This window comes from Pleurodeles waltl, chromosome 3_2 (genome assembly GCF_031143425.1).
Source record: "Pleurodeles waltl isolate 20211129_DDA chromosome 3_2, aPleWal1.hap1.20221129, whole genome shotgun sequence".
Classification (NCBI taxonomy): domain Eukaryota; kingdom Metazoa; phylum Chordata; class Amphibia; order Caudata; family Salamandridae; genus Pleurodeles; species Pleurodeles waltl.
In genome coordinates this window covers 216972108-216984444 of record NC_090441.1, presented here as the reverse complement: position 1 = coordinate 216984444, position 12337 = coordinate 216972108, and the positions used below count along the sequence as shown (strand labels likewise).

General features: G+C 44.7%; 1 protein-coding gene across 3 annotated transcripts in view; it reads right to left on the bottom strand.

Moving 5' to 3' along the window:
* The window catches only part of LOC138286726 (uncharacterized), a 232705-nt gene that overhangs the window by 138212 nt on the left and 82156 nt on the right, over nucleotides 1-12337 (bottom strand). For all 3 annotated transcript variants that reach the window (XM_069227247.1, XM_069227248.1, XM_069227249.1), the window contains exon 5: nucleotides 1641-1751. In XM_069227247.1, the coding sequence (XP_069083348.1) occupies nucleotides 1641-1751 (111 nt within the window). The remainder of the gene's footprint in view (nucleotides 1-1640; nucleotides 1752-12337) is intronic.

Below are 12337 nucleotides of genomic sequence, written 5' to 3'. Positions count from 1 at the left end.
AGAGAGAGAGAGACAGAAAGGAGTCATCTCATCACTCTAAGGGAATTCAAAGGGCAGCAACTGGTCAGTTCAGTAGATATATTTTAAGCAGAAGGGACTTAACAAGCTTCTTGAGGAAAGCAGGGAAAGGGTTTGTGCGGTGTTCTGACAAAATTTAGTTTTAATAATACTGAGAGACAGAAATATTGGAAATTAAATACGGCACACAACTTTTGCGCTGCATAAATATCGATGACAAGAAAATTGTTTTTGAGGTAAGTAATATTGTTGTAAATAAATACTGATGTCGTTAATATAGTTCACCCTAATAGTGGTTAGAAATATTATTTTGTATTATGTTTTAGTTGATACATGAATTTTTGTGTTACTATTGTTTATATAAATGTTACTAATTGTGTTTAAAACAGCTTGTAGTTTTAGGTTCTTAATAGCAACTTATAGTGCTGCAGCGGGTTAGGATTGTAGGGTGGGAGTTAATTAGGAAATGAATAGTTTAGAATTATTTAATGAATTGAGAATTATTTAATGAATTGTATTTACTTATATAATTGATATTTATAATGGAATCTATGTAATACTGATTTATTATTGTTATGCGTTATTTGCAGGATGTTAGGCTTGCACGGGTACAGGGTGGGGTATGAGAGGGGGAAAGACGTGGGGGTACAGGGTGGTGTGGGGAGAGGTAGGTTGGAGAGTAGCAGGAGTGGTCTGTGGGGCTGACATGGTGGGGATGATTCTAGGGGTTTGTCCCCCAGGAGATGGGGTGTATAAGGCAGTGGATGTAGACTTAGAGCTGGAGGTGGCGCACTGGGGGAGGTGGATATCATGTGATGCAGACCTGGTGAGGATGGTGAAAGAACCGGACTCTGGTTGGACTGTAATAAAGTCCGAAGTTTAGAGAAGTGTGCATCAATCTAATATCCTATGTAAATTACACAGTTTTGCTCTTTCACTTTTTTGCCCACTTCACACTTCTAACATTACATCAGTAACAAAATCACTCCTCATTCTAAAGCAATACTTGTGGGCTTCAGGGAGCCTGTCGGGTAAACATATGCACTATCCCACGCATGCTGCATAACAAACTAATTCTGTTCTCTTGAACACCTCACATAAAGGAGGATGGCCCAAGCAATGAGAGACGTCAGAGGGTTGTGCACATACAGGATGTATAAACCCATGCACACGCTCATCCGACACTCACTCCAAAACTATCCACACCCGGTGTCCCGCTTCAGCTGGGTAAGCAGTGCACAACGGCACAAGTGCTGCACATTCACTGGTCCCTTCCAGGTTTGAGTCCACAGGAGAAGAAGGCTCACCGACTCAGACAAGAGAGGGACCACTGCAAGTGAACACACATAACGTGGGTAATGTATTTGCGAAGACAGCACTCTTAAAACCCAGGAGGGAAAAGTCTTAGCTGATACAGATGTTTGGTGGTCAAGAACAAACCTACTGCAGTTGTAAATGATTGCTTATGTGGACTGCTATTTTTTCTTTTGGAATGTTTACTTTGCAGGGATTTCTTTTGCAAGGTGATAAGTTGGTTGTAAAATGTGGTACAGAGGATTGATTGCAAGTCAACAGAAATTGTACTTCAAGTGCAGACAAAAGTAAATGATCACGCTACTCACCCACAGAAGAACTGACATTTTGCTCTGGCTCAGAGGCGTGACTGTCCACGGGGAAACTCTGTTGCTCTTCTTTTATCTGGCACAAGGATGACTGCGTGCCAATCACCTCACCTGGGTTCAAAGGGACAGCTAGGTGTTACCTCCTCTTCAAGCCGGAGATGACTCTCATTCAAACATGCAACAGAACATTACTGAAGAATTCAACAACCTCCACAAGACCTGAAGTCGCCTCTCTGCGCCCAAACAAAGGTCCTGCTGAGCCGCTTACACAACACAACATCCATCGCCAATGAGGTAAGGATACAAACACAAGCTGGTTCACCTCACTGTCAAAAGCACACAAGAGCAATTCCTGACTCAGAACAGGACGGGGATACCATGTGTCATCAAAAGGAACAAACAGTGAACAAGTGCATCAATGAAGCCTGGAACCAAACAAAAGAAATCTGCAGCATTTCTAACAAATGCCCCACCCAGGAGTGCTGAAAGCATTCCCTGCACTTTTCAGCAACACTACAGAGACTTGCATTTAAGTCCAAAATCAGAAATATTTATGACTCCATCGCTGATAATAATGCAATAGCCCCGTATCAATCTATTATTATCACGCCTATTCAATATGCCCGCTCCTCCTTCAAACTCATGTTGGAGGAAAACATGACAATGTAGGCACAAAAATCAATGGCACCAATCTGATCAAGCACTGGTCAATGGAGCTATAATGGCTGCAAAGTGAAATACTGCGCCAAGGTGGAAAGTATACACACCGCCCTCGTTCCTGTGGTGCCTGGCTCATGGAAAAATAGCTTCTGAGCCCCAGACAGGAGAGGTGAACTCCAAGAGTCACTTCGCTGACTTCCTGTGACAGCACCAGGACCACAAAAGCTGAGGAAGCCTGTCCTGGCTAGTCAGTAGCCACAATCACTTGACCGCCACTGACAGCTGGCCTGCAAACAGGGGCACCAAGTCCTGATGCTCAAAAGTTGTACCAGAGTCTCCTGCACCTCGAAGCGCGCAACTTGGTCGCCCAAAGCAGCCACTAAGTTTCACCAAAGGGAAGCACTGGTTTTGCTTTGACGGACATCGACCCCTGGGGTCAAAGTCACCCCACCTGAACTGTGGGCCGAGGAGAAGTCCCATGAACCCCCCACCCCATCGACTGCACAGCATTCTCAGCATCCTGTATCCCTTGCATCAGGACCACTCCATTAAAGTCTATGGTGCTTCGCCCACAGAGCCTGGAAATGGACTTGAGACCGCTTTGATGACAAGCTAGCTGTCCTACAGTCCTTTACTGCCCCCATGACCTCCTCCCGGCCAGAGTTAGTCTTTAAAAGCAGGCCAAAATAGCCCAAACTAGCTTTATTGAAGTTTTCAAACTTTCTGCTTACCACTGCTTCTTGTAATTTTGCGTACAAAGCATTGATTTACAATTTACTTCTTTAAAAAAAAGTCTACATCTCCAGAACCCTCTAGTCGATTTTGTTCACTTTAGTGTCTAAACGTTTATAAAAATACGATCTATTTTTATAAATTGGTGTTGGATTTCTTTTGTGTTTTCTTATTTCGTTGTTTTGGTGCTTCTGAATGTTCTACACCTTCTCGAAGACACAGATACCCACCCTTCACAAATAAGCCTGACTGGACTCAAGTCAGTATCGTGAGTTATTACACTGCGAGGTCACACAACCACACCATATAATACACACATTTAACAGATATGATCTCCGGAGTGTTGGCTGGCTGATGAGGTGATACCATGCTGAGTGTGCTCATGTTGTCTGGGAGGTTGAAGTCACCCAAGAGTATGGTGTGAGAGAGTCAGTTGGATGAGATAGCAAGGACAGCCGAGATTTGGAAGGATACTTTCTGACCTGCAGAGAGTGGGAAATGGCATGTCAGGAGCTCCATGGAGTTGTGTCACTTGCTTGTCTAGGGTGCAAAACAAGGAGGACTTCTGGACGACAGCAAGGCCTCCTCCCTTGTTATATGCGCCTTCCACATGACGGATGCTGCAGCTTGTGGGAAGAAGGACGTCTAGCTCATGCAATTATGTCATGAAGAGAACGACAAGCTTGTGAAAGGTGATGAGTCCTGCAGAGAAAGTGTTATGGAGCATTGAGCTAGAATCTGTGTTCTGCAGTTTCTAGGTGTACAGTAGTTAGTGGGGTTTGTATGAGTTTACATTTATGTGTAAGGATGCCCTGAGAGTGTTTGTGCTGTCTAGGTTTGGGTGTGATTGTGGGGCCTGGTAATATGAGGCACATAATCACACATTACCTTTATGCTTTCAGTGTTGCATGGGTTGCGGCACAAGGTTCTTCGGTCCCTAATATGTCTGAAAAGGCCATACACTAATCGGTATCTGCCCTTAGCAGGAAGCAATGGAGTAGTGGGAGTTGAACGAAGTGGTGAGAAGATAGGAAGTGATGTCATTTTCTGTGCAGATGAGTGCTGGATAATGCAGTGATGTCACTTCCTGTGGAGATGGATAGTGGGGAATGAATGGTTACTGTGAAATAAGTTGATATTTATTGCAAATATTTGTTGCAAGCTATTCAGTTTGATCCCGGTCACTACTGCACAGGCAGGTTTCTTACTCTTTCAGCTCATAAAATCCACAAAGTACAAAAATTAAGATCTGAGATCGAACAAATACTCAAACATACAAAGCATCAGCACAAACAATGAGCAGAGCACAGTGACTATGAGAAAAGACTGATTATTCACCTGAAGGATTAAAAGGAACCTCTTTTGTTAACTAGTTTTGAGGATCCACCAAAAACACATATTTTTCATATTTAATGACATGTGAAACAACTGGTGCAAAAACTCCCTTCCCTGCAAAAAAGGAAATTCTAATGAATAGTTTTAAGGTTTATTGTAACAAGCCATAGCCAACTGGCCTTTGGTACAAAGATCTGTGGGTTACTGCTTTCATTCGGATTGGAGGGCTTCATTAAAGTGAGATGAGGGTCAATCGATTAATATAAACATAACTCTAACAGAAGAGTCAGACAAAGGGAAATCATTGAACAGTTACACCCCTACACAAATTATTTATTTATGAAGGAGTTTGGTAACATTATGTGTATTTCTTCAAATTTACTGTGGACCCTAGAGTGACAATAATGTAGGTGGCTGTCACAGCAAGGCAGGTTAAAGTCAAGTCAGGACGGCAACAGTTGTATCCAATATTCTGCAATGGCAGCTCCTCATCTGAGGGAGATACAAATCAGGTGTTTTGTGAACGAAAGTACTTGGGTGAAGATTCTAAGGTGAGGTTAAAGGCATTCCAAAGATGGGAGCATTGAACTCCCAAACCTCTGGTTCTGGGGGTCATCAGGAGTTTGGCAGATGGCAAAATACGTCCTCAAACTCTCGCGGTCAGGTTACCGCCTGTGCAGTCCCCTTCCTGGGGGCCCCATTAAGAGTTTCCCACTGGGTCAGCAGGTAATGGCCTACAACAGTGACGCCGGCTCTGTTGTCGTGCGTAGGGTGCACCAGCACCCATTGTGATTGACAGTGAAATTCACGACGGGGCTGGCCAGGGGGATCCCTGCACTGGCGATGTCAGGTACACCCTGCACCGTCTCCGTCAGCCTTTATATGGTGGAGCTACCACTATGTAATCACCGGCAGAGAGGGGACTCTGATGAAGACCACCAGTCCCTCCAGTGCAGCAGAACTGTCGATGCTGGAGGTCTGACCCTGGCACAACAGCCACAGTCGCAATGTGGCTGTTCGACTGCCACATTGGTGGCTATCCAACCGCCACTGCAGCCCTGGCGATCTTAGGACCACCAGGGTCGTAATCAGGCCCTCTGGGTTTCACATTCCCTGTCAACTCCTTGCTCTTGGACCCCAAATGATCTGCAGTACACAAAGTAATTAGAGGTCATGGGTTTGAGTAGAAGAACCGCTAATAAACAATATTTAGCTATAAGAGAGGGGAGAGTGAGAGAAAGAGAGCGAGAGAGAGAAGTCAGCTCATCACCCTGCGGGAATTCAAAGGGTAGCAACTGGTCAGTTCAGTAGATATCTTTCAAGCAGAAGGGACTTCTTGAAGAAAGCAAGGGAAGGGTTTGTGCAGTGTTCGGACAAAAAATAGTTGTAAAAATGCCAGGAGACAAATATTGGAATTAACATATTGTGACACACAAATATCATGATGCACAAATATCGTTGACAAGAATATCGTTTTTTGAGGTACATGATATCGTGAATAATATTGATGTTTTTAATACAGTTTTCACTAATATAGTGGGTAAAATATTGTTTTTTCATTATTTGAATGTGTTTAGATATATGCATTTTATGTTACTATGGTTTATATAGATATTAATTTGTTTCAAAATATAGCAACTGCAATTTTAAGTGATTAAGAATTTAATTGTAATTTATAATGTAGCGGGTTGCTGGGTGGGAAGTTAATACGTAATAAATAATTGAGAATTATTTAATGAATTGAGAATTATTTAATGAATTTATTTAAGTATATAATTGCTATTTATTATGTAATTTATGTAATACTGATTGATTTTGTAATAGGGTACAGGGTGGAAAGATAAGTAAAAAATTAACAATTTATTAATTGTTAATATTTTCTTCACTGAATAGTAATAATGTAAAGATTGTTTTTAGTTTTTTTTAAAATACATAGATATTATGTTAACTATTGTTTTTGTTAACAGTTTAATATTTTTCTACATTCATAGGCTTACTTATATATGTAATGCATTTCAAGTGAAGTATTTTCTGTGCTCATGTTTAGACTACAGCAGTAATAGTAAAATTAACCTCTTCGCAGTTCAAAACTGTCCCACTATTGCCCTGTCTGTAGTAGGAATAGTACCTTTTACTCCTTCTGAGTCCAACGCTTTCCCTACTGTTGCTCCGTTTGTAGTAGGAATAGTACCTTTTACTCCTTCTAAGTCCAACGCTTCCCCTACTGTTGCCTTGTCTGTAGCGGGAATAGTACGTTACCCCTCCTGAGTCCAACGCTTCCCCTACTGTTTCCCTGTCTGTAGTGGGACTAGTACCTTTTACCCCTTCTGAGTCCAACGCTTTCCCTACTGTTGCCCTGTCTGTAGTAGGAATAGCACCTTTTACTCCTTCTGAGTCCAACGCTTCCCCTACTGTTGCCCTGTTTGTAGTGGGAATAGTACCTGTTACCCCTCCTGAGTCCAACGCTTTCCCTACTGTTCCCTTGATTGTAGTGGGAACAGTACCTTTTACTCCTTCTGAGTCCAACGCTTCCCCTACTGTTGCCCTGTCTGTAGCGGGAATAGTACGTTACCCCTCCTGAGTCCAACGCTTCCCCTACTGTTTCCCTGTCTGTAGTGGGACTAGTACCTTTTACCCCTTCTGAGTCCAACGCTTTCCCTACTGTTGCTCCGTTTGTAGTAGGAATAGTACCTGTTACTCCTTCTGAGTCCAACACTTTCCCTACTGTTCCCTTGATTGTAGTAGGAAAAGTACCTTTTAAACCTTCTGAGTCCAATGCTTCCCCTACTGTTGCCCTGTTTGTAGTGGGACTAGTACCTTTTACCCCTTCTGAGTCCAATGCTTTCCCTACTGTTGCTCCGTTTGTAGTAGGAATAGTACCTGTTATCCCTCCCGGTTCCAATGCTTTCCCTACTGTTGCCCTGTTTGCATAGGGAATAGTACCTTTTACCCCTTCTGAGTCCAGTGCTTCCGATACTGTTGCCCTGTCTGTAGTGGGACTAGTACCTTTTACCCCTTCTGATTCCAACGCTTTCCCTACTGTTGCACTGTCTGTAGTGGGAATAGTACCTTTTACCCCTTCTGAGTCCAACGCTTTCCCTACTGTTGCCCTGTCTGTAGTGGGAATAGTACCTTTTACCGCTTCTGAGTCCAATGCTTCCCCTACTGTTGCCCTGTCTGTAGTGGGAATAGTACCTTTTACCCCTTCTGAGTCCAACGCTTTCCCTACTGTTACCCTGTTTGTAGTGGGAATAGTACCTTTTACCCCTCCTGAGTCCAACGCTTTCCCTACTGTTGCCCTGTTTGTAGTGGGACTAGTACCTTTTAAGCCTTCTGAGTCCAATGCTTCCCCTACTGTTACCCTGTTTGTAGTGGGAATACTACCTTTTGCCGCTTCTGAGTCCAATGCTTTCCCTACTGTTACCCTGTTTGTAGTGGGAATAGCACCTTTTACCCCTTCTGAGTCCAACGCTTTCCCTACTGTTGCTCCGTTTGTAGTGGGAATAGTACGTTACCCCTCCTGAGTCCAACGCTTTCCCTACTGTTGCCCTGTTTGTAGTGGGAATAGTACCTGCTACCCCTCCTGAGTCCAAAGCTTCCCCTACTGTTGCCCTGTTTGTGGTGGGAATAGAACCTTTTACCCCTTCTGAGTCCAATGCTTTCCCTACTGTTGCCCTGTTTGTGGTGGGAATAGTACTTTTACCCTTTCCGAGTCCAACGCTTTCCCAACTGTTCCCTTGTGCGTAGTGGGAATAGTACTTTTTACCCTTCTGAGTCCAACGCTTTCCCTACTGTTGCTCTGTCTGTAGTGGGAATAGTACCTTTTACCGCTTCTGAGTCCAACGCTTCCCCTACTGTTGCCCTGTCTCTGGTGGGAATAGTACCTTTTACCGCTTCTGAGTCCAACGCTTCCCCTACTGTTGCCCTGTCTGTAGTGGGACTAGTACCTCTTACACCTTCTGAGTCCAATGCTTTTCCTACTGTTGCCCTGTTTGTAGTGGGAACAGTACCTTTTACCCCTTCTGAGTCCAACACTTTCCCTACTGTTGCCCTGTCTGTAGTGGGAACAGTACCTTTTACCCCTCCTGAGTCCAACACTTTCCCTACTGTTGCCCTGTTTGTGGTGGGAATAGTACCTTTTACCCCTCCTGAGTCCAACGCTTTCCCTACTGTTCCCTTGTTTGTAGTGGGAATAGTACCTTTTACCCCTTCTGAGTCCAATGCTTCCCCTACTGTTGCCCTGTTTGTAGTAGGAATAGTACCTTTTACCCCTTCTGAGTCCAACGCTTTCCCTACTGTTGCCCTGTCTGTAGTGGGAATAGTACCTTTTACCCCTTCTGAGTCCAACGCTTTCCCTACTGTGACCTTGTTTGTAGTGGGAATAGTACCTTTTACCCCTTCTGAGTCCAACGCTTTCCCTACTGTTGTCCTGTTCATAGTGGGAATAGTACCTTTTACCCCTTCTGAGTCCAGTGCTTCCGATACTATTGCCCTGTCTGTAGCGGGAATAGTACCTTTTACTCCTTCAGAGTCCAACGCTTTCCCTACTGTTGCCCTGTTTGTAGTGGGAAGAGTACCTTTTACCCCTCCTGAGTCCAATGCTTCCCCTACTGTTGCCCTGTTTGTAGTGGGAATAGTACCTTTTACCCCTCCTGAGTCCAACGCTTTCCCTACTGTTGTCCTGTATGTAGTGGGAATAGTACCATTTACCCCTCCCGAGTCCAAAGCTTTCCCTACTATTGCCCTGTTTGTAGTGGAAATAGTACCTTTTACCCCTCCTGAGTCCAACGCATTCCCTACTATTGCCCTGTTTGTAGTGGGAATAGTACCTTTTACCGCTTCTGAGTCCAACGCTTCCCCTACTGTTGCCCTGTCTGTAGTGGGAATAGTACCTTCTACACCCCTCTGAGTCCAACGCTTTCCCTACTGTTGCTCCGTTTGTATTGGGAATAGTACGTTACCCCTCCTGAGTCCAACGCTTTCCCTACTGTTGCTCTGTTTGTAGTGAGAATAGTACCTTTTACCCCTTCTGAGTCCAAAGCTTCCCCTACTGTTGCCCTGTTTGTAGTAGGAATAGTACCTTTTACCCCTTCTGAGTCTAACGCTTTCCCTACTGCTGTCCTGTTCATAGTGGTAATAGTACCTTTTACCCCTTCTGAGTCCAGTGCTTCCGATACTGTTGCCCTGTCTGTAGTGGGACTAGTACCTTTTACCCCTTCTGAGTTTAACACTTTCCCCACTGTTACCCTGTTTGTAGCAGGAATAGTACCTTTTACTCCTTCAGAGTTCAATGCTTCCGCTACTATTGCCCTATTTGTAGTGGGAATAGTACCTTTCACTCCTTCAGAGTCCAATGCTTCCCCTACTGTTACCCTGTTTGTAGTAGGAATAGTACCTTTTACTCCTTCTGAGTCCAATGCTTCCGCTACTATTTCCCTGTTTGTAGTGGGGATAGTACATTTTACCCCTTCTGAGTTCAACGCTTTCCCTACTGCTGCCCTGTTTGTAGTGGGAATAATGCCTTTTACCCCTTCTGAGTCCAACGCTTCCCCTACTGTTACCCTGTTTGTAGTAGGAATAGTACCTTTTACCTCTTCTGAGTCCAATGCTTCCCCTACTGTTACCCTGTTTGTAGTAGGAATAGTACCTTCTACCCCTTCTGAGTCCAGTGCGTCCGATACTATTGCCCTGTCTGTAGTGGGAATAGTACCTTTTACCCATTCTGAGTCCAACGCTTCCGCTACTATTGCCCTGTTTGTAGTGGGAATAATGCCTTTTACCCCTCCTGAGTCCAACGCTTTCCCTACTGTTGCCCTGTCTGTAGTGGGAATAGTACCTTTTACCCCTTCTGAGTCCAGTGCTTCCGATACTGTTGCCCTGTTTGTAGTGGGAAAAGTACCTTTTACCCCTTCTGAGTCCAATGCTTCCCCTACTGTTGCCCTGTTTGTGGTGGGAATAGTAAATTTTACACCTTCTGAGTCCAACGCTTTCCCTACTGTTGCTCTGTTTGTAGTGGGAATAGTACCTTCTACACCCCTCTGAGTCCAAAGCTTCCCCTGCTGTTACCCTGTTTGTAGTAGGAATAGTACCTTTTACCCCTTCTGAGTCCAATGCTTCCCCAACTGTTACCCTGTTTGTAGTAGGAATAGTACCTTTTACCCCTTCTGAGTCCAGTGCTTCCGATACTGTTGCCATGTTTGTGGTGGGAATAGTACGTTACCCCTCCTGAGTCCAACGCTTTCCCTACTGTTGTCCTGTTCATAGTGGGAATAGTACCTTCTACCCCTTCTGAGTCCAGTGCTTCCGATACTGTTGCCCTGTCTGTAGTGGGAATAGTACCTTTTACCCCTTCTGAGTCCAACGCTTTCCCTACTGCTGTCTGTTGATAGTGGGAATAGTACCTTTTACCCCTTCTGAGTCCAGTGCTTCCGATACTGTTGCCATGTTTGTGGTGGGAATAGTACCTTTTACTCCTTCTGAGTCCAACGCTTTCCCTACTGTTGCTCCGTTTGTAGTGGGAATAGTACGTTACCCCTCCTAAGTCCAACGCTTTCCCTACTGTTGTCCTGTTCATAGTAGGAATAGTACCTTTTACCCCTCCTGTGTCCAATGGTTCCCCTACTGTTGCCCTGTTTGTAGTAGGAATAGAACCTTTTACCGCTTCTGAGTCCAACGCTTTCCCTACTGTGACCTTGTTTGTAGTGGGAATAGTACCTTTTACCCCTTCTGAGTCCAACGCTTTCCCTACTGTTGTCCTGTTCATAGTGGGAATAGTACCTTTTACCCCTTCTGAGTCCAGTGCTTCCGATACTATTGCCCTGTTTGTAGTGGGAATAGTACCTTTTACTCCTTCAGAGTCCAATGCTTTCCCTACTGCTGCCCTGTCTGTAGTGGGAATAGTACCTTTTACCCCTCCTGAGTCCAATGCTTCCCCTACTGTTGCCCTGTTTGTAGTGGGAAGAGTACCTTTTACCCCTCCTGAGTCCAACGCTTTCCCTACTGTTGTCCTGTATGTACTGGGAATAGTACCATTTACCCCTCCTGAGTCCAAAGCTTTCCCTACTATTGCCCTGTTTGTAGTGGAAATAGTACCTTTTACCCCTCCTGAGTCCAACGCATTCCCTACTATTGCCCTGTTTGTAGTGGGAATAGTACCTTTTACCGCTTCTGAGTCCAACGCTTCCCCTACTGTTGCCCTGTCTGTAGTGGGAATAGTACCTTCTACACCCCTCTGAGTCCAACGCTTTCCCCACTGTTACCCTGTTTGTAGCAGGAATAGTACCTTTTACTCCTTCAGAGTCCATTGCTTCCGCTACTATTGCCCTATTTGAAGTGGGAATAGTACCTTTCACTCCTTCAGAGTCCAATGCTTCCCCTACTGTTACCCTGTTTGTAGTAGGAATAGTACCTTTTACTCCTTCTGAGTCCAATGCTTCCGCTACTATTGCCCTGTTTGTAGTGGGGATAGTACATTTTACCCCTTCTGAGTTCAACGCTTTCCCTACTGCTGCCCTGTTTGTAGTGGGAATAATGCCTTTTACCCCTTCTGAGTCCAACGCTTCCCCTACTGTTACCCTGTTTGTAGTAGGAATAGTACCTTTTACCTCTTCTGAGTCCAATGCTTCCCCTACTGTTACCCTGTTTGTAGTAGGAATAGTACCTTCTACCCCTTCTGAGTCCAGTGCGTCCGATACTATTGCCCTGTCTGTAGTGGGAATAGTACCTTTTACCCATTCTGAGTCCAACGCTTCCGCTACTATTGCCCTATTTGTAGTGGGAATAATGCCTTTTACCCCTCCTGAGTCCAACGCTTTCCCTACTGTTGCCCTGTCTGAAGTGGGAATAGTACCTTTTACCCCTTCTGAGTCCAGTGCTTCCGATACTGTTGCCCTGTTTGTAGTGGGAAAAGTACCTTTTACCCCTTCTGAGTCCAATGCTTCCCCTACTGTTGCCCTGTTTGTGGTGGGAAT